General features: G+C 36.8%; 1 protein-coding gene across 1 annotated transcript in view; it reads left to right on the top strand.

Moving 5' to 3' along the window:
* TDRD5 (tudor domain containing 5) overlaps positions 1–23,432 on the top strand; it is a 100,606-nt gene that overhangs the window by 10,804 nt on the left and 66,370 nt on the right. The window contains exons 5-6 of the mRNA XM_035010690.1: positions 11,890–11,973; positions 15,369–15,425. Coding sequence (XP_034866581.1) covers positions 11,890–11,973; positions 15,369–15,425 — 141 coding nt within the window. The remainder of the gene's footprint in view (positions 1–11,889; positions 11,974–15,368; positions 15,426–23,432) is intronic.

The following is a 23,432-nucleotide window of genomic DNA, read 5'->3' as shown; positions in this document are numbered from 1 at the left end:
CAGGTGGACTGAACAGAGCAATACCCTTGGTCCTGGGTGTATTTTGGTCTGTTAGAAGAATCTAGATCCCAAAATTGTCAGGAAAGAGAAATATATATATATATATATATATATATATACACACACACACACACACACACACACACAAAAAGTTGAATACAATGAAAGGAAGCCAAAAATAAAGAATATATATAAAAATGTAACTAAAAATGAAAATTAAACAAGACTTAAAGAGTTCATAAAATAAGAAACAGTTGAAAAGGACAAAAAGAAAAAAAATTGAAATTAAATACTAAGGAATCATGAGAAGAAACCCCAAATCTACATACTATTTTATCCTAGTGCTGGAGTTTTGCAGTTCTGTGTGATCGGTAAACTTGGTATTAGCCAGATGTTCCTCCTGGTCTTCTGGGGGAGGAGCCTGTTGCACTGATTCTCAGGTGTCTTTGCCCCCTGGCAGAATTGCACCACCCTTGCCAGGGGGCCAAGCTCAGTGTAAGCTGCTTCACATTGCTCTATGTGGCTTTTGTTTCTGAAGGCTTTCTGCCCCACTTTGGGGATGGAAATGAACATGAAAATGGTGGTGCCCCGATCTCCAGCCCCGGAGCTGAAAATTTGCACACTCCAGTGTTTAGTGCACCCTCAGGGAAAAGGAATCACTCACTCTTGTGTCCCTGGTTTCTGTGGGCACTGTGTTCACCCAGCCTGTGACCGAGTGTTTATCTCAGGCACATGACCCTTATTGAGTTTCCAAACTTACAGACTCCTGCAGTGTGCACTGGGACTGCTCCTCCCATGGCAGGGATGGGGTCTCGCTGTGGTTCTGCCTCTTGATAGGCCCCTGCTTGGAGAGCAGTTGCTCTACCATGCCCCCGCTCAGGGTTAATGGCAACACCGAGCTGAAAGCCCACTCCTGGGCCCGAGGATAGCAGCCGGCTTCCCTGCTCTGATGCTTGGGAACTCTGCTGCACTCAGGCACCCCTGTTCCTTCTGTGACCCCGGGGATCCTGAGACCACACTGTTCCACCTAGGATTCTGCCCGTTTGGCCACCTGAGCACCTTTCAGGCAGGGACTTCCCTCACTGGAACACATTTCTAAAAGTTCTAATTTTGCACTCTGCTGCTATATCACTTTCTGGGTAGCTGGCTCCCTCCCTCCAGGGTTTATCTTCTGATATATCTTCTTGGGTTCACTTCTCCACACCTCCTACCTTGCAAAAAGTGGTCGCTTTTCTATTTGTAGAATTGCAGCAATTCTTTCCTTAGATCTCCAGTTGAGTTTGCAGGTGTTCAGAATGATTTGATAGCTATCTAGCTGAATTCCAGGAACCAGATGAAATTAGGGTCCCCTACTCCTCCGCTGTCTTCCTTCTCAATCCATGCAAGATGACCGCTTAAGTAGAGTTCAGAATAAGCACATGGAAATTAAATTCAAGACATAAAAGTGCCTTACCTGTGTAACTTTAAAAAAAAAGCTTTAGTAACAATTTACGTACAGTAAAATTTACCCATTTAAAATGTACAATTTGAGTTTTGACAATGTAGCCAAGTCATGTAATCACCATGAAAATCAAGAAACCATTTCCATCATTTTCAAAAAGTTCCATTATGCTGCTTTGTAATTGATCTCTTTTCCCAGCTATAGCCACAGATATAAAAATCACTGCTTTCTGTGAGTTTGACTTTTTAAGAGTTTCATCTAAATGGAATTAAATAGCATCTAGCTTTTGTGTTTAGCTTCTTAGCATGATGCTTTTGTTACTTTTTTTGTTGCATATCATTCCACTGTATTGATATACTTCAATTTGTTATCTACTCCCATTAGATGATACTTGGGTTGTTTCCTTTTTGGGGTATTTACATATAAAGCTACTTTGAACATTTGCATACGCCTTGTATGACTGTGGACTTCAGTTCTCTTAGGTAAATACCTAGGAGTAGGGTTGTTGGGTCATTCAGTAAGTATATGTTTCACTTTATAAGAAATTGCTGAACTGTTTTCTAAAGTGGCTGTACGATTTTACATTCCTGTGAACTACATAAGAGAGTTCTAGCTGCATCTTTGTTAACATTTGGTATTGTTAATTTAAAAAATACCAGTCATTTGAGTGGGTGTGTGGTGGTATTTCATTATGGTTTTAATTGGAATTTCTCTAATGATGAATAATGTTGGGTATCTTTTCATATGCATATTTGCCTTTTGTAAATCTTCCTTAAAGTATCTCTTCACATCCTTTGCTCATTCTTAAGAATTGAGATTTGTGTTGAGTTGGAAGAATTATATATGAATGGGTACAAGTCCTTTACCAGAGACATGTTATGCAAATGTTTTCTCCTGGTCTGTGCTTGTCTCATTTCCTTAGTTCTGTCTTTCATGAAGCAGAAGCCATTAACTTTGTTGAAATCTAATTTACTTATATTTTTCTTTTGATTCTTGCCTACCTAAACTTTGTTGAATATATAAGTCACAAAAATGTTCTGTGTTTTCTTCTAGAAGTTTTATGATTTTAATTCTTAGGTCTATTATCCATTTCTTTTTCTTTCTTTTTTTTTTTTTTAAAGATTTTATTTATTTTTTTGACAGAGACACAGCGAGAGAGGGAACCACAAGCAGGGGGAGTGGGAGAGGGAGAAGCAGGCTTCCCGCGGAGCAGGGAGCCCGATGCGGGGCTTGATCCCAGGACCCTGGGATCATGACCTGAGCCGAAGGCAGACGCTTAACGACTGAGCCACCCAGGCGCCCCTCTATTATCCATTTCAAGTTAATTTTTATGTAAGGTACCAATATGGATCAAAGTTTTATGCAATGGCTAGCTAATTCCTTTAGCACTATTTTTTGTAAAACACTGTTTTTCTCACTGAACTACCTTATTACTTGGCACCTCTGTTAAATCTGTTGACCTCTTGTATATGTAGGTTTTAGGACTCTCTATTCTGGTCATTGATTTACATGTTCTTTTGTCAATACCACACTATCTTATTACTCTAGTTTTATAACATCTTGAAATTATATAGTTAAGTCTTACAACTTTTTTTTTTAAATTGCTTTGTCTACTCTAGGTTCTTTGCATTTTCATATAAACTTAATTTGATATAAATCAGCTTGTTAATTTCTACCAAAAATAAATATGCCTCTTGTGATTTTCATCAGAATTACATTGGGTCTATAGATAAGTTTGTGGAGAATTGACATCTTAACAATATTGATCCATGGGCATAGTATATTTCTCCATTTGGGTCTTTAAGTTTTCAGTACTGTTTTATAGTTTAAGTACCCAAGGCCTGCATATATTTTGTTAAATTTTACCCCCACATTTTTCATATTTTTGATATCATAAAGGATGTTTTCAATTTATTTTCTAGTTAATTGTTTCTAATATATAGAAAATTAATTGGACTTTTTTGTATATTGACCTTTATCTTGTGACCTTAAATCAAGTTACTTGATAAACTTATTTCTGTAGTTCAGATCATTCTAGTAGCTATTTTGTAGAGTTGGGATTTTTTTAAAAAAAGATTTATTTACTTATTCATTAGAGAGAGAGAGGGGAGGGGCACAGGGAGAGGGAGAGAAATCCTTAAGCAGACTCCTGACCCTGAGCGTGGAACCTGATGTGATTGGGGGAGTGGTGATTGATCCCAGGACCCTGAGATCATGACCTGAGCCAGAATCAAGAGTCAGACGCTTAACCGACTGAGACACTCAGGTGCCCCAGAATTGAGATTTTCTGCATAGATCATCATACCATCTGGGAGTAGACAGTTTTACTTCCTTTTCAATCTGTATGCCTTTTTTTCCTTCTTAGATAGGCTGGGCTCTCTGGTATAATAATGCATAGAAGTGGTGAGAGTGGAAATTCTTGCCTTGTTCCTGACTGTGGGGGAAAAATATTCAGTTTTTCATCATTAACTCTGGTTTTAACTGTACCATTTTTATAAATGCCATAAACCAGGTTGAGGAAATTCCCTTCTGTTCCTAGATTCTGAGATTTTTTTCCTTGGATGTATATAGAAATATTCTCCATCCATTAAGATGATTATAGGATGTGATACTGTGATTTACTATATAAAAAATACATTCTTTTCTCTTTTCTGGCACAGAGCTCCTAAAACCCTTGGAATTTTTAAAGCGATGAGAGCTTTAAAGGTGTCTTTTATTGTTAATGATGTGACTTTTGGAAATCACCTAAGATGGGGGCTGGTTGCCAGTTGGAGCCAACAATGTGATTAGAGGGTTGGAACCTTTTAGTCCTACCCCCAATCTCCTGAGAGAGGAAAGGGGCTGGAGGTTGACTCATTGGCCCCTGGTGAATGAAGTCAATCAGTTATGCTGTTGGGACAAAACCCTCAAAAACCCCCCAATATGTTGGATTTGGAGAGCTTCCAGGCTAGTGAACAGTAGACATTTGGGGGGAGAGTGGCATGCCTGGTGAGGGTGTGGAGCTCCATGCCTCTTCCCACATACCTGACTGTATTAATCTCCTCCATTTGTTTCTGAGTTATATCTTTTAAAAAATTTTTTTATTGATTGTTTTAAAAAATTGAGATATATTTAACATATTAGTTTCAGATATTCAACATTGATGCATTGATATCATGTGTATAATATGAAATGATTGCAGTAGGTCTACTTAACATCCATCACAACACATAGTTAAAATTTTTTCTTGTGATAACTTTTAAGATTTACTCTCTTAGCAATTTTCAATTATACAATACAGTATTATTAATACTGTATTAACTATTATATAATGTTACTATAATTATATAATGTATGTTATGTAATATTTATTATTCTATATCATTAATACATATAGTATTAAATATATTTGCCATGCCGTACATTACATCTCTAGGACTTTTTTTAAAAGATTTAAAAAATATATATTTGACAGAGAGCAAGCGCACATAAGCAGGGGGAGTGGCAGAGGGAGAGGGAGAAGCAGGCTGCCTGCTGAGCAGGGAGCCACACACGGGGCTCCGTCCCAGGACCCTGGGATCATGACCTGAGCCAAAGGCAGACGCTTAACGACTGAGCCACCCAAGCGCCCCCCAGGACTTTTTATAACTGGAATTTGGTACTTTTTTACTCTCTCCACCTATTTTACCCACTCCCAAACTCCTGCCTCTGGATACCACCATCTGTTCTTGTATCTGTGAGCTCAAGTTTTTGTTTTTGTTTTGTTTTTTAGATTCTGTGTATAAGTGAGATCATACAGTGGTTGTCTTTCTCTGAGTTATTTCCCTTAGCATGATGCCCTCAAGGTCCATCCATGTTGTCACAAATGGTAGGATTTCTTTCCTTTTTTATGGCTGAATAATATTCCTGTGTGTGTGTGTGTTTGTATGTATGTGTGTGTATACCGTACTCACCCTCAGACCCCATCACAAAAAACATCACATTGGGTGTTAGGGCTTCAACATATGAATTTTAGGAAACAAAATTCAGTTAGTATAGTACCCACCCTAACAAAGCAAAGCTCAAAATGATTGAGTCCAAATAAATTAACTGTGTAAATCTCAATAATGAAAGATAAGTTTGCTTTGTTTTTTTCCAATGTTTGAAGTTCTTCTATCTTCCAAATTTATTGTACTAACTAAAAATTCCAGAAAAAATGTTAATAATAGTACAATTTTTTTTGCAACGACTTTAAACTCCATAGAATTTGGTGGGAAGACTCTGCCTGTAACTGTCAGAACCAGGCGATAACAAATGCACAGGACCTTTGATCCTGGCATGGCTCCACGGAGGGGATGAGAGGGATGCACAGACACTTTTTCTGTAACTGTTTTCCTTTGAGTTTCATGCAGCTCCAAGAATTCCTCATATATACAATCTAGTAACCACATTTCACTGCAAGTTGAAGTTTTTGCCACGGGAGCTGTTTGAATCTTGTTCCAAAGAGTGGGCTCTAATTCCTAAACTATGTATTTTAATTTGCTAGCAGGACAGACTCCACATAATTATCAGATCCTACATAATCGTATTTATAAATGTACAACTTGACATTTCTTCAGAATTACAGATGTAACAGTTTGCTCTGTGGTCCTACTCAGAACTCTACAAGTGTATGTATTAGTGTAGAAAAAGAACAGATCTATAACAAATTTAAATTATACATTTACAGACTTTTTGATACTCTATTTTGTTTTTCCACAGTGAACATACGCTATTTTGTCATAAGAAAATCATGTTATTAAAAAGAATAAAAATAAATTTCTCCTTTGTCAAGTGAGTATTAGTATTTTTTCATCTTTCACCTCTGAGAGTAACAGCCAGGCATGGTCTTTGGTCTGCTGCCCTTTGCTCATTGCCATGCTTTGTTTCACAAAGCAAATGGCTAGAACAGTTTAAACTCTGTTTTGCAAGATGTGAATAATCTTTATACCAAATTCTATTAAATTCCCTTTATATTGACTGAGAGGATGTTTACATGGAGAATGAAAATGTGAATGGATGAGTATGGATTAGCCATATTTTCTAGGGAATGAAACCTCAGATGCTCTGTCTGCGTGTAGTCTTAGATCACAGCTTACCATGGTGTTACTTTGCTTCCATTAATAGGTCATTGCCTGTAAGAATGTTTGATCAAGGAATAGGGATCTGGCATTTCTGGGTTCTCTAGCCTTCATACTGTATCTAAGAGTACCCCATCCTACTCCACTCCCATCTTACACATCAGAAAACTTCATTGTAACATTCAGCGTGAGGTTTAAAGTAGGTAAACCTGGAATTATAAAAGAAGATCTGATCTTAAATTAATTAAAAATCAGGGATGGGTGTTAGTTTGCACCTAACTTTTAATTTGCAACCAAAGAGTTGATAGTTTTTATGTGCATTATGTGGTGTGCTTGGTATTGGATATAAGAAAAGATGCTTTTTCATTTTCCTTGATTGACCTGGCCCAACTGTCTTTTAAGAGTATCCTGGACAAGCAACTGGGTATATTAAACAGTTACTGTCAGCAGGAGCTGTTTGATGGGTTCATTAATTCAATTTTTGGAAGTTGTGTTCCCTGGCCAACTAAAAGTAGCTGTTCCCTGTATGTTTTCTTGTGAGTTTGGATGAAATTTTCAGTACGGCAAGTCACATTCCATACTGCCCGGCTTCTTGTCAGATGAGGTACCTAGTAAATATTTCAGCAGTTGAAAACTTTGCTTCTATATGTGTCTGTGCCAGTTTTGTGATCTTTATCAGAAATGTATTTATGTTTCACCATATGGCCACGGGGCTGTAGTATATTCCTCTAAGGATGTCACTTCTGTTCATTTCTGCTTTTAGCTTCATGCATTTTCTTTCCAAAATGCTCCCACCCTCATGTTTCCAAATATCACCCAGGTGTCTGTTTTTTTTAAAACTTTTTATTACAAAGTAATAGAGATTGATTGTAGAAGATTTGAAATACAGGAAAGCACAGATGAAAAGAAAAAATCACCTATGCTTTTCTCACTCAGAAAAGTTGACTTTTTCTTTTAAAGTTTTTATTTAAATTCCAGTTAGTTAACATACAGTATTACATTGGTTTTGGGTGCGTAGTGTAGTGATTCAGCACTTCATACATCGCCCGGCGCGCATCACAAGTGCACACCTTCATCCCCATCGCCTATTTCAACCCATGGCCCCACTGCCTTCCCTGTGGGAGCCATCAGTTTGTTCTCTACAGTGAAGAGTCCCTTTCTTGGTTTGCCCTCCCCCCCCCCCGTCTCCCTCTCTGTCTCTTTTTTCCCCCTTTGCTCATTTATTTTGTTTCTTAAATTCCACATATGAGTAAAATCATATATTTGTCTTTCTGACTGACTTATTTTGAAAGGTGTACTTGTACCCCAGTGTTTATAGCAGCATTTTCTACAGTAGACAAATTATGGGGAAACAGCCCAAGTATCCATCAACTGATAAATGGGTAAAGAAGATGTGGTAGACACACACACACACACGCAATGTAATAAAAAAAAAAAAAAAATAATAATAATAAAATGAAATCTTGCCATTTGCAACAACATGGATGGAACTAGAGAGTATTATGCTAAGTGACTTTTTTTTTTTTTTACTTTTAAATAAAGTTGGAATCATTCTGGCCCAGGTTTGTGACCTGCTTTTTTTTAGTCATAACTGTAAGTTGTGAACATCCCACATTATTAAGTATTGTGATGCAACATAATTTTTAATGGCAGTAGGATGCATCATAATTTATTTAACTTGTAACCTTGGTTAGGCATTAAGGCTCTTTCTAATGTTTGTTATTAAAAATAACTTTGTGATGAAAATCTTGCTCAAATTTGCATATATCTCCATTACTTCACAGGATAAATTTCTGGAGCGACAATCATTGCATCAAAAAGAATGTGTATTTTTATGTAGTTAGGTTGTCCTCCAGAAAAGTTGTTTCAGTTAGCACTCAGATAAGGTGTGTATGGAGTGTGCGTCTTTCCTGTACCTTTGTTAATACGCAGTGTAGATGACCTCTCCCTCCCCACCAACCCAGTCTGTTAGATCTCCCATTTCTTTCCTAATGCCTTTGGGCATATTATTTCTTCATGACACTCTGTGAGTCTTTTCATGATATTTATCATAATTGCAGTTATATATTATATTTATGATTATTTCATGTCTGTCTCCCCGCACTAGACTACCAGGTTCCAGGAAGGCAGTGACCATATTGAGTTTATTTACCCCTGTATATCCACTGTGAAGCACATAGTATGTGTTCAGGACATTTTTGTTGAATAAATGGGCATTATTGTGAAAATAATTTTCCAATTTGATAGGCAAGTTACTATATTTGACTAATGTCTGTTTATTAGAGGTTAAGCGTCATGCTTCTATTGCTTAATTTACTATTAATTGCCTATTCATGTTTTGTCCGTTTTTTTGAGGAGTATCATCTTTTGATTCAAAGCTCTTCTCTGCCTCTTCTCTGATCCTAGAGGCTCCTATCTGAATATGGTATTTTTTTCCCCGTCACTTTCCATCTCTGCTTATGCCCCTATAATATTTTTGTTCACTTGATTTATTATCCATTCTTTGTGTTTGCTAGGTAGGCATCTGAGACAAGCATTATTGAAGTCAGGGTCCCCTCTTATTTCCTGGTGTCAATCACTGATTACCTTCCTCTCTTACTGCCCTTCCCCTCATCATAACTTCTACCCTCCAGTTATAGATACCCCCAAGATTAGCTGGACTTTAAGAAATCTTCCCTACCCCATTCAGCTTAAAGTCAGCTTAATTTAGTGCTCTAGCTTGAGGCAAAAAAAATTTTTTTTTTCCTCCTCGAGAAGCATTCTGTCCCTAGCTAAGAGCCTATCATTTTGACATCTTAAGCCCAGGCCTGGCGACTATTTTCTTTAGAGGGCCACACAGTAAATATTTGAGGCTTGAGGTCCAAATGGTCTCTGTTGTAAACACACAATTCTGCCCTTGTGGGGTGAAACACAATCATGTAGATAATGTATAAATGAGTGAGTGTGGCATGTTCCAGTAAAATTTTTTTTATGAATACTGAAATTTGAATATCATATAATTTTCATGTGTCACAAAATATTCATTTTATGTTTTCCTCCCCAACTATTTAAAAATGTTGAGACTATTCCAAGCTTATGGGCAGTACAAAGACAGATGGTGGGCCAGATTTGGCCCCTGGCTTTCGTTTGCTGACCCTGTCACAAGCCACACTCCAGAGAGAAAAATCACATTTGTAATTCTCATCCTGTCATTTACCTCCCAGTTCCCCAAACTTTTGGAATTTGTTAAAAACCAGCAAAAACCTACCTCTGTGTTCCAAGGTCCTTTAGATTTCCTCCTAAAACTTGCCGTCTTTGAGGCTGTTTCCCTGGGTCTCTTATTATTCATCCCTTTCGAATCAGCCCCTGCACTGGATTCTTTCCTAATTTCTATGCATTCCGCATTCCACCTTTATAATGTCCCCTCTTTCTAGTCTTACTCCCTAGTCTAAGACTCCCATCCAGAGAGTTGCACTGGGCTCCCCGTTGGTTGTCCACCTCTAATATCATTTTCTGCTGACAGATTAAAATTCTGATAGTGTCTCTCCCTTGCTGAAAATCTCAAGGTTTTGTCTACATAACCAAGTAAAACTCATTAGTTTGGCGCCTAAGGTATTCTGTAGTAACTTCCTTCTCCTTCGGTGTTCTCTTCCACTACTTCCTTAGTGCCTTCAGGCAAGTTATTTTTTTCCCCTTTTCCTGTGCTTATGATGTTCCTTAAGACTTCATTGCCGTCTCTACCACCCTTCTTTGCAGTGTCCCCCCACCCTTCAGGGTCCTTCAAAAAGGAAACTTTCCCTATATTTATAACCTAATGTGATAATAGGTCCTTCTCTGCTTCTGTCCCTCTTTGGTGATGCCCAAAGTCACCCGTAGGTTATAGCAGTTTATGCTTTTATCTCATTTCCCTACTTAGTTTTAAGTGGCTTGAGAGGGATGACACTGCCGTGACCTTTTTTGGTCCCCTGAAACAGTGATAATACAAGAAGTTGTACTGACTCTTCTAATGAGGGGAGCATGTCGGGATGTGAAGAATCAGTTCTCTTTTGATTCTCTTAACTGTTCACTGGGAGAGCTTTGGCAAGTTCTCTGATGGCAGATGCAGAAGAAGTATGAAGAACATAAGCCCCAGGGCTGAGGCTTTTTGTGAAAGCTAGCGATATAATCCTAGGAATCTAATCTCCCTCCCCCCAGCCCCTTTTCCTATAATCTTACAAGATACTGAAATCGTCTTCATTTTCCAGGTGAAGAAACTGAGACTTAAGAGGTTATACAGTTTGTAAGTAATGACAGGCCAAGTGAAAACAAGAAGAAAGATGAAAAAATACAAAGTTTAGAAGGAAAAAATATTCATAGTGATTCTGTCTATGTGATAGGATTTTAGGTAATGTGTCTTTCCTAGCCTCTATTTTTCCTGCTTACTATCTTTAAACATACATTACGACTCTTAATGCTTTAAATCATCCCATTTCAGATGTTGTGGTTTTACTGGGAGAAATGCGAATCCATGGTCTTTGATTCACTTAGGCCTCCCCTGACGTGGCTGTTCGCCTGGTGGGGTTGTCTGCATGTTCGTCATGCTTCTCTGACCATAACTGCCTGAGCTTCTGGCTTATTTTTCCAAATAGTCCTGTACATCATCTTCTACCTTATTGGGATCTCTTTGCCTTTGGCTTGTCTCAGCTAAAATCCTTAGACCTCTGTTGTCTTAGCTTATGCCTCTCCTGTCTTTACTCCCTGCCTGTTGCTTTTGGATAATCCTCCATCGTTTTCTCACCTTACTTTTCTGCTTTCTCAACTGCCTGAACTGTCTCCCCTTTCCCTCTAAGTCTTAGGAGTGGGCCTTGCTGCTGAACTCAGGATACTGAAGCCATTAATCACTCTACCTTCTGACCCCACATTCTGTATCCCACCTGGTTCTTTCTCCCTTCTTTTCTGTTACAACAGAAGAGCTTTTCCTTCCTACCCTGGCTCACATTCCTTCCTGCCTCCTAGGACCTTCCACCATTCAGTCCCTTCCTTGCATTTGGCATTCACTAAGCATATGTTTAATAAACATCTAATTTTTATAAACAGAAGAAAATTAGTAACAAAAATCCTGTCTGGGTAAGAGTAGGAGATTGAGTAGGAGTTTGAAAAATGGAATACTCTAGAATCTAATTGTTTCAGAGAATGTTAATTATCCTGGAAAATTGCAGTGTTGTTTTATAGATTCCATCTACTCTAAATATATTTTATATGGTATGAAATGTTATAGTGCCTCTTAAGAATTTACCCATTTGATTGAAAGACATTTCCTGTGGTAGAGGTTTCCTTTTACATATTGTTCAGATTTACCTTTGATCTTTTTCTTTTTGGATTATAACTTGAACTTTTTTTTTTTCCCCATAGTTGGAGAACACATTCAAATCAGTTATTGCACAAATTGGACCTGGAGGGACTATCAATCCAGAACTAAAACATAAGATAAGATTTGTAAGTATTTTCTGTTTCTGGGAAATGAATATGAAAATTAATTATACATTTAGATCTCATTTGTGGTTAAATTTACTTTGCTTATGAGTGTTTATTTTATAATTATACCTGATCTTTTCAAATATATTGCAAATGGAGTGGCTATTCTTTTAAGATCAGGAAAAAAAAATTACTCCTAATAATTTTTTTTTTTTTTAAAGATTTTATTTATTTGACAGAGAGAGATATAGCGGAACACAAGCAGGGGGAGTGGGAGAGGGAGAAGCAGGCTTCCCGCCGAGCAGGGTGCCCGATGCGGGGCTCGATCCCAGGACCCTGGGATCATGACCTGAGCCGAAGGCAGACGCCTAACGACTGAGCCACCCAGGCGCCCCACTCCTAATAATTTTTAATGTTCTCAAAATTATTTAGAAAATGGAATTCTTCCATAAATGCTGTCCTCCTTTTTTTCTTCCCCTTACCCCTGTAAATCATTGTTAGCAAACAGTTCAAGATCTTTCCAGTATCAGTTTCATATATATGTATGTCAGATATTATTCTAAACATTACATGGCATTTCATTCTGCCAGTGCACTTTCATTTATGAGATCTGCGATTGATTAAATTGGGGTTGTTTCTAGCCTTGGATATTAAAAAAATGTTACGGTTAATGTCCTCGAATATGTATCTAGAAGTGGACTTGTCAAAGGCATTGAGTAATTTAGTTTTGGTCATTAATACTAAATTGCCCTCTAAAAGGTTTGAACAGATTTGCACTCCCACTCATGGTGAAATGTTATTTTCCAATAATGTTGTAATTTATACCTCTTGACTTTTACATCTGAGCATCTTTCATATGCTTAGTAGCCATTTATATATTTTTATAATTATTTTTATGTTCAGTTAGCCACTGTATAGTACATCATTAGTTTTTGATGTAGTGTTCAATGATACATTGTTTGTGTATAACACCCAGTACTCATCACTACATGTGCCCTCCTTAATACCCATCACCCAGTTATCCCCTCCCTTCTGAGATCCTTAATTCGTTTTCTGGGGTCTATATACATATATATAGGGGTCTATATATAAATATAAATATATAATATATATAAATTTATAATTAATTATATATATACAAATATTTTTTTAATAGATAAAATTTCAATGTAGTCCTTTTTTCCCTATTCAATGCTACCTTTATATATGTACCTGTTTTATTTTCCCTGTAACTCTGTGAAGTAGTGTCCTCTAACAAAGAGAACAAAATACACCCAGGAAGTACTGAAACACCCTACCTTGCCCACATTGAGAGATTATAGCCCCTCTTCCCCTTATCCCCCCCTTTTAAAATTTTTTTAATTTTTAATGTTTTTAAAATTTTTTTAATTTCATAAATTTTATTCTTGGGTTTCATTTTGGCTTTGCTTTTTCGGTGGTGGCTTTTGACTGCTCCGGATTTTCCCAGGCTGCATCTTGCCTGGATTGTGGTTGATATTTAGGACTCTGTACATTTCCTCAACCACCCCTCAACAGAATGACTAGGAGGAGGAACTCCTAACAAAGAGAAGAACCAGAGACAATGGTTTCTCCTGCAGACCTAATGGATATGGATATAAGCAGGATGTCAGAGATAGACTTCAGGGTAGCAGTTATGAAGTCAATAGCTAGGCTTGAGAAAACCATTAGTGGCGATATAGAATCTCTAAGGGCAGAAATGAGAGCCAATCAGGCTGAACTTAAAAATGCTATGAGTGAGATGCAGTCTAAACTGGATACTCTAACAACCAGGGTAGGTGAGGCAGAAGAATGAATTAGTGATCCAGAAGATAAACTGATAGCCATTTATATTTCTTATGTGAATTACCTGTTCATGTCTTTGGCCTAATTTGTTGTTTTTCCTTGTTAATTTGTGAAAGCTCTTTGGCTGTTAATGTATCGGGCTGAAGGGTATGTACACTTAAAATTTTGGTGGGAGCTATTCTTACTTGAATGATCAGAGTGCCGTTACGACTCTTACTGCTTTAAATTATTCCATTTCGGATGTTGTGGTTTTACTGGGAGAAATGCAAAAACCATGGTACATTCAAACCCTGTTTTTTTGTTTGGACATTGACTGTGTATCCAACAATTATTTATTTAAGAATGTTCAATATGATTTCTTATGGTAACAAAAAATTAAAGGAAAATTAAACATTCATTGGTAAAGGATTGGTTAAATAAATACTCAAACTAGACAGTATCATGAGGCTCATAAGAAAGTTTACGTATATCTCAATTAATTTTCATGGAAGTATCTCCTTGATCTATTGTTTGACTTTAAAAACAGGTGTTATAGAATAACAAGTTTAGTATTGTCCTTTCATGTAAAATTATGTATAATGTGTGTGTCTACATAAGAGGTTTCTGAAAGGATGATTTATGAAAAGCAGCAACAGTTATCTCTGGTCACAGGATTTTGGAATCATTTTTATATTTTTCTGAAGCTTGATTTAGCCTTTTTAATGAAACATGTAATATTTGGAAAAATCTGGGACAACACAAAACTTTTTACACTTTATTGGGATAGAGTAAGTCTGCTTTTAGGAATTTTTCCTAAAAGGTAATTGGACAAGTGTGCAAGATGCAAATATGAAAATAATTATAATATTTGTGACAATAAAACACAGGACACACCCATAAATAGAGGATCAAGTAAATAAATTTATATGGAATAATTTGATAACTCTATAGCCAGTATACATGTTGATCCATATTTACTGACATGGAAAATTGTTTGTGGTATGATAATAAAAAACTTGTTTTGGAAATGATGACCTTATTTTTACATTAAATATAGGTATTTTTATGTACATATGGGCAACAATGACTATGATAATTTTTTCTTTGCTCAATTCTGTTTTTCAAAGTTTTCTATAGTATCCATTTTATTTCTTTTCTACCATTTAAAATGCTTGAGGGATGCCTGGCTGGCTTGGTTGGTAGAGCATGTGACTCTTGATCTCGGGATTGTGAGTTTGAGCCCCACACTGGGTGTTGAGATTACTTAAAAATAAAATCTTTAAAATAAAATGCTTGAAATTATGCTGTAGGATTTTTACTTTATGTGAGCTAAAGCTAAATATATTAGCTAAAGAATTGTAGGAATTTCTAGAGACCTGCGGCATTGCAGTATGGTGCAAGAATGATTTCTCGACTCTGGAAATGTTGGAAGCCTTTTTGTTGTTGTTGTTACATCCTTTTTTAAAACTGGAAACTGATCTAAAAATTATTGTGACTTTTAATTCATTCATTCAGTAATGTTATTTTTTTTTTTTTACCTTTTTTACTATTTAAGTTTATATGGTTTTATTTTGATATTTTGTTAGCCAGCATCCTAATAGTGTCTATTTATATTGTATTTTATTTTCTGTTAGGTTGTATCCAAGTTTCCAGAGGGTTTGCTTATGTCTAAACTGCTCAGAGAATTTGAGGTGAGTATTTTCTTTTTCATCAACCATGGTTTTTTTATGCCTTATGGTGGTGGATAGAAATTTTGTGTCTATTTCTTGGATCTCCCACCTATGCTCTAGAATTTCAATATTTTGTTTTGCATTTTGCTATCATTTTCTTTACTAAAAGAGTTAAGAATATGATCCTTTATAAGTACTTCATTATATATAGGTTATCTTTACCATTTAATAGTATTATTAGAATAAAAGTTAATTAATTTATTTTTAAGATTTTACTTATTTGACAGAGACACAGCGAGAGAAGGGACACAAGCAGGGGGAGTGGGAGAGGGAGAAGCAGGCTTCCCGCTGAGTGGGGAGCCTGATGCGGGGCTCGATCCCAGGACCCTGAGATCATGACCTGAGCCTAAGGCAGAAGTTTAACGACTGAGTCACCCAGGCGCCCCAAAAGTTAATTTATTTTTAAAGTCTGACAATGCCAAGTGTCAGTGGGGATGTGGAAAAACAGAATATGTCATCCACTGTTCGTGGGACAAAACCCCTTTGGAATTTTGACAGTAGCAAGTAAAGTTGAACACAAGCACCCCCAGTGATCCAGCATTTCCACTTCTACATACATACTTTAGAGAAACTCTTACGTGTGTGCACATGGAGATCTGCATAAGACCCGTGCACCTGGCAGCAGAATGAAAAACTGGAAGCAGATTAAACGACTGTCAATAGGAGAATGGATAAATAGAGATTGACATTTATGTGATGGAATAGTAGATAAAATGAACTAGGTTTATTCTGCAACATGGAATCATCGTCTGTTTAGTGAAAAAATCACGTTGCAGAATGGTAATTTAGACACTGCCTTATATCCAATTTAAAAAAATGGTAAGATCTGTATACATGTTAGCTCTGTGCTAGGCTCTATTCTGAATGCCTTTCATATTGTAATTCATTTGATTTTCATGATAGACTGAGGCACAGAGAAGTAACTTGCCTACGGGTCAGATAGTAACGGGTGGAGTCAGGATTTGAACCCCAGGCAGCCTGGCTTCAGAATCCTAAATCTTAACTTCTGTGCCATGAAAACTGTCATATATTTGCAGATATAAACACCGATTTTGTGAGCTACTACAGCATAATGGTTAATACCTTAACCTCTATGTGCTGGTTTATAAATGACACGTAAAGTCAGGATAATATTATGTAAGAGAGTTTTGCAAAGTTGTTTTTTTAAAGATTTTATTTATTTGACAGAGAGAGACACAGCAAGAGAGGGAACACAAGCAGGGGGAGTGGGAGAGGGAGAAGCAGGCTCCCGCCGAGCAGGGAGCCCGATGCGGGGCTCAATCCCAGGACCCTGGGACCATGACCTGAGCCGAAGGCAGACGCTTAACGACTGAGCCACCCAGGCGCCCCGAGTTTTGCAAAGTTTTAATGACTTAAAAATGAAATATTTAGAACAGTGCCTGCCACATAGTAATTATTCAGTAAATATTAATTCTTAGAAGAAAGAGAAGAAAGATTGAAAAGATAGGCATCCATCCCTTGGATAGTGATGGAGACAACTTAAGTTCCCATTGTTTTAAAAATATGAATCTTTTAGTGCCACACAGTTTATTTCAAATAGACTTAAAACAAGGGGTCTTGATTTTTTTTGATGAACCAGCAAATTAACTTACCTAATAATGAAATTCCAGAATAAAGTCTGTAATAGAATGACTTAATTACCATAAAATTTATGGGTAAAATCAGTCTCCTGTGCCAGATTCACAACTCAGAGTGAATAGTTTTATACCACAGTCAAATGTAGCTTGTAATAAAAGTTCAAGGTGTTAAGGTTACAAGTCAGCAATCCTGGAGAAGTTAAAACAAACCTTTTAATGTTACAGCAAAGCTCTTTGCTTTTCTTAGTAAACAAGCAGAAATTCAGCTTCGTGATTAGAAGTATATAGGAAGTATAGATTTATTTTAACTTTTGTTCTAACTTGTAGAAACACTTGCTTAACCCTATCCAGTGTGATGTAAAAGCTATACCTGTGTGATTTGCCCTCTTGAACTACCTGCTCAGTAGTCTGTCATTTGTTCAAAATGGCTTGTTCAATTGCTAATTGAAGGGAAGATAGTGCATTGGCAGCATAGGTTTTGGTTTTTCCTGAGGCTCCACATAAAGACAGAGAAACTAGATAGCAAAACTAAAAATCCGCTGACAATATCTGCAACAAAATTGGGTAATATATTTTCTAAGAACAATTGTGTGGGGAGTAATTGCCAGCGGCCACAAGGTCTTCATGTTGCCAGTGTCTGTGTCAGGAGAAAACAGGGAAGCAGGGGAGCCAATTTCTGATGGATCTGGGGACAAAAAAGTTACAAAGTAACCATGAGATAATTCACTAGACAGTAGAGCAAGCCATTTTGAAAACAGCAGCCGAAACTGGATAATATCAGTCTAATAGCAGAGAGTGTCTCATGGTAAGGCTTGAATCAGGCTGGAGCATTATAGCCTCTGTGAATTCTTGAAATGGACAGGCCAGAGGTCCCTTCCAGATAGGACCAGACAAGAGAGAAAAATTGAGCAGGATAGGGACCATAGAAAAAGAAGGGTCCAGATGTAAGTAGGATTAAGAGAAGAGAGCCAGAATATTTCAAAAACAAGCTACTATGTATGTATACATAAATGTTTAAATTTGAGTGTAGTTGACCATATTATTAGTTTCAGGTATACTTCATGGCAGCTCAACGTTTAAATATGATGCTATTCTCCCACAAGTGTAGCTACCATCTGTTACTATACAGTGCTATGACAATATCACTGACTATATTCCTTATGCTGTGCCTTTATTCCTGTGACTTATTCCTTCCATAACTGAAGCCTGTATCTCCCACTCCCTTTCACCAATTGCCCATCCTCCCCATCCCCTGCCTTCTGGCAACCATCAGTTTGTTCTGTGTATTTACAGGTCTGATTCTGCTTTTTGTTTGTTTATTCATTTCTTTTAATATTCCACATATGAGTGAAGTCATATGTTATTTGTCTTTCTCAGTCTGACTTGTTTCCCTTGCATAGTACCCTCTAGGTTCATCCATGTTGTTGCAAGTGGCAAGGTCCCATCCTTTTTATGGCTGTGTAATACTTGTGTGTGTGTGTGTGTGTGTGTGTGTACCACATCTTCCTTATCCATTCATTTAATGGACTCTTAGGTTGCTTCCTTTATCTTGGGTGTTGTAAATAATATTGTAGAAAACATAGGGGTGCATAAATTAAATAAATTAGTGTTCTCATTTTCTTTGGGTAAATTCCCAATAGTGAAATTATTGGATCATATGGTATTTCTATTTTTAACTTTTTGAGGAACTTCTGTGGCTGTATTACGGTACTGTATTTTTTAACAATATATGAAAATAGTAGAAGGAGGAGGTCTGAAGCAGAAAAGCCGTCCAGAATGTTCTATAGATTAGGAAAATGAATTTAATGTAAGATATGCAACAGAAGAGGATCAGGGCCAAACTTCTTCAGTGTGTTAAGAAAAAAGGATAAGGAGAAGAAGAATTTATCTATAGATAGTGAAAGCATGTCAGAAATGCATGCCTCTCATACAGATCAAACCTGAAGCCTGCTTTTTCAAAAAGATACGTTAAGAAAGTGATACAAAAAGATAAAGAAAGTTGTTCTTTCATAAACAACATAAATCTGAAATATATGAATTTGGAAATAAAGTTATAATAGATGGGGCAAAATTAGAAACAAAAGAAAAAAATCATTTCCAAAATGAAGACTAAACTACAAAGATGACAAGAGCTAAAAATACAACAGATAATGCCCTCAGAAAAGAACAGGTAAATATGAGGAACATTTTGAAAATTAAAGGGAAATGAAGGAGGCACTGGGGATCTAGGCATAAAAAGTCTCTGTAAGATTTTGAAATCTAGTGAGAAACTCAGGCACACAAGTAAATTAAGATGGTATGTCTGAGTAGCCTGTATTGGAACAATCTTGAAGATAAGTATTGTAAATTCTGGACAAAGTTTAAAAAAATCACTGTCTGAAGATACTAGATCAATATCTAAAAGTAGGCAGAAACTGGACAGGATTCAGCATCTGGAAGAGGGAATGACACTTTTATTTGCCTGGATTTTGGCCTGATGGCAGGCCCCATCCAGTGTTTGGAATTTTGGATTTGGACAAAAACCAGAAGTTTATACTGGCTTGAAGAACCAAAGGATAGTGTTTAGAGGTATGTAAGCAGCTGAAAGAAGGGGAGAAATTTTAGGATGGAGAGAGCTACAGAGAACTCGGAGCACCAAATTCTGCACATAAATTCTTCCCAAATCTCTGGTTGACAGTTGAACTACACATGGTTGCAGCAAGGTCAAAGTAGCCTAGTAAGGCTAAAAGAACTGAATATATTTCAGCTGTTGATCATTACAGAGAGAGTTTAAGTTCGTCCCAACTGCCTGCTAAAACAAAGCAAAAAGCAATCGGCTTAAAAGGAATATGAACAATTCCAGAGTCTTCTTTTTTTTTTTTTTTAAAGATTTTATTTATTCATCCGAGAGAGAGAGAATGAGAGACAGAGAGCATGAGAGGGAGGAGGGTCAGAGGGAGAAGCAGACTCCCCGCCGAGCAGGGAGCCCGATGCGGGACTCGAGCCCGGGACTCCAGGATCATGGCCTGAGCCGAAGGCAGTCGCTTAACCAACTGAGCCACCCAGGCGCCCCAGAGTCTTCTTAATATATCATTCATCATGTCCAGGATACAAACCAATTTACTAGATATCTGTTAAGAAACAAATATGATCCTTGGTGAAGAGAAAAAGTAAGCAATGGAAATATTGGTGATGTAGAAGTTGAAGTTAGAAAAAAGTTTTTTTAAAAAAAATATTTGACAGAGAGAGAGACACAGCAAGAGAGGGAACACAAGCGGGGGGAGTGGGAGAGGGAGAAGAAGCCTTCCTGCTGAGCCAGGAGCCTGATGTGGGGCTCGATCCCAGGACCCTGGGATCATGACCTGAGCTGAAGGCAGCCGCTTAACTGACTGAGCCACCCAGGCACCCCAGAAAAAGGGTTTTAAAAGAACTTTTATTGTTCTGTTAAAGGATATAAAGAAATATGTGTTCATATTGAATGAACAGATAACAGGTCTTACTGGAGAAAAAATATAAAAAAACAAGATTTACTAGAAGTAAAAAAAAAAAATTCACTGCAGTATCTTAACAAATTGGAAACGGCAGAAGAAAGCACCAGTGAACTTCAGGACAGATCAGTAGAGATGATTCAGTCTGAAGAACAGAGAAAATAAATGAAAGATAAAAAAAAGAGTCTGAGAGACTGGTAGGACAATACCAGATGGTCTAATGTAGATGTAATTGGTGAGGAGAGAAAGAAAGGAGAGGAAATAGGAAAATATTTGAAAAAATGGCTGAACATATTCCAAATTTTTGTGAAAGAAGTTTACAGATTTAAGAAGCCCAGATAACCTCACACAGTGAATATAAAGAAAACTTTACACAGGCACATCATAGTAGCTGCAGAAAACCAAAGATAATTAGAAAATTCTGAGAGCATCCAGTGAAAAATGATTTTCAGAGAAAATCCTGAAAGCAGTGAAAGAAACAGAGGGACAATGATACGAATGATGGCTGACTTCTCATTAGAAACAATAATGACTAAAAGAGAGTGGAAGGATATCTTTAAAGTGCTCAAAGAAAAAATAATGTTAGGCCAATATTTTATATTTAGTGATAGTATATTTCAAGAATGAAAGTAAAAGACATGGGTGCCTGGGTGGCTTAGTCGTTAAGTGTCTGCCTTCGGCTCAGGTCATGATCCCAGGGTCCTGGGATCGAGCCCCGCATTGGGCTCCTTGCTCAGCAGGAAGCTGCTTCTCGCTCTCCCACTCCCCCTGCTTGTGTTCCCTCTCTCGCTGTGTCTCTGTTAAATAAGTAAATAAAATCCTAAAAAAAAAAAAAAAGTTTTCAAATGATCAAAAATTGCAAATTAATAGTAAGCAGCCCTGCAGTATAAGAAATTCTAGAGAACATTCTTTAGGCTGAACAAAATGATGCTAGGTTGCACTCAAATCTGCAGGAAGAATTGAAGAGCACAGGAAATGGTAAATGAGTATATATAAAAGGCTTTCATTACTTAAATATATGACTGCTTAAAGCAAAAATTATAACATTGTGTAATTGGGTTTGTAACATGTGGATATGTGGATGTAATACACACAAAAACCATAGCATAATGAGTGGAGCTATAGGTTGTAAGGCTCTTTATATTTTATGTTAGGTAGTACAGTAGTACTGAAAAGTTAAGGATGTATAAAACAGCCATAAAAATGCAGAGTTGCAGCTAGTAAGCCAGTAGAGAAATTAAAATGGAATTATACAAAAATACTCAGTAAACCCAAGGGAAGATAGGGTTTAGTGTTCAGCTTGTCTTGTTCAGCTGTCAGAAGAAATTAAATAGAAAAATAGTGGGATGCCTGGGTGGCTCAGTCAGTTAAGCATCTAACTCTTGATTTCAGCTCAGGTCTTGATCTCAGGGTTGTGAGTTCAAGCCCCGTGTTGGGCTCCACACTGGACGTGGAGCCTACTTAAAAAAATGGCAAAATGGTAGCTGTAAATCCAATTATATTAATTTCATAAATGTAAGTGGGTGAAATATTAGAATTAATGAAATTATGAGACCAGATGTAGAGGCAAGATGCAACTAGCTGACATTAACAAGAAACACACTGTAAATATAAAGACAGAGACTGAAAGTAAAAGATGAATAAGACAGTAAATGAAATAAGCATAAAAACAATTAAAAAAATTCAGATAAAACAGTTCAATGCAATATGTATTATCAGAGGACTATTTGGTAAAGGATCAGTTCTTAGGAAGGGCAAAGGATCAATTCTTAGGAAGACACAACATTTAAATGTGTATTTATCTAATATTTTAAAATAAATGATCCAAAAATTGACAAAATAGTGAATTCCATAAATAGATTTTCTTTTTCCAGCGATTAATAGGATAGCTAAAAAATGCATAAGGACATAGAAAATCTGAACCACTCTCTCTACCATCTTGGTCTATTTTATGGAACACTAGACTCAACACTGCAGAATACACTTTCTGTTCAAGTATATATGGGACATTTGCCAAGATAGAACATTTAGTTGGCTATAGAAATAAGTCTTAACCAATTTCAAAATATTGAGATCTTAGAGTATGTTTTCTGATTAAGAAGGGATTAAATTACAAATCAAACAGTAAATTATTTAAGTATTAGCCTTTCAGATAATTTGGAAGTTAAACACCATTTTTCAAGTAATTATTAGGGAAGTTAGAAAGCCAGACAACTCCATTAAAAAAAATTGCAAAAAGATCTGAACAGTTTGCAAATGCAGATATGTGAGTGATTAATAGCACAAAGCACAAATGTAAACTCTCATACATTTTTGATGCAAGTATAAAATGGTACAACTACTTTGGAAAATGTTCTGTTTCTTATAAAGTAATTATATATTTACCCCCTTGACCCAGGATTATACTCTTATTTTCCAAGAGAAACCAAAGCCTGTGTCCCCCTCCCCAAAAGACTTGCACATAGTATTTATAATAGCTTTATACTTAATTGCCAAAACTGAAAACAACCCCCATTATTCACCAATGGGAAAATGAATAAAGAAATTATGGTATATTTTTACAATGAAATACTTATTCACCATTAAGAAGAAATAAGCTAATACATGAACCAACATGGATGAATCTGAGAAACACTCGGTGTTGAATGAAGCCTCACACAGAATAGTGCTGTAGGATGTCTTCCATGTGAAGTGCTGGAATAGCCAAAGTTAATCTGTGGTGGAAAAGAGTTGTTTGTCTCTGGGAAAGGGAGAACTTGCTGAACTGATGGAAGTGTTCTGTATATTGAACAGGGCTTTGGGTTACACAGTTTTGCTTTTTTTTTTTTTTTTTTTTGCACACAGATGTTTACAGCACCTTTATTCATAATTGTGAAAACTTGGAAGTGATTAGAATGTCCTTC

The sequence above is a fragment of the Mirounga leonina genome, unplaced genomic scaffold, assembly GCF_011800145.1.
Source record: "Mirounga leonina isolate KUSES-001 unplaced genomic scaffold, KU_Mleo_1.0 Mir_154, whole genome shotgun sequence".
In the NCBI taxonomy this organism is placed as follows: domain Eukaryota; kingdom Metazoa; phylum Chordata; class Mammalia; order Carnivora; family Phocidae; genus Mirounga; species Mirounga leonina.
Note: the sequence above shows the minus strand (reverse complement) of the source record. Positions and strands in the feature narration are given on the sequence as shown.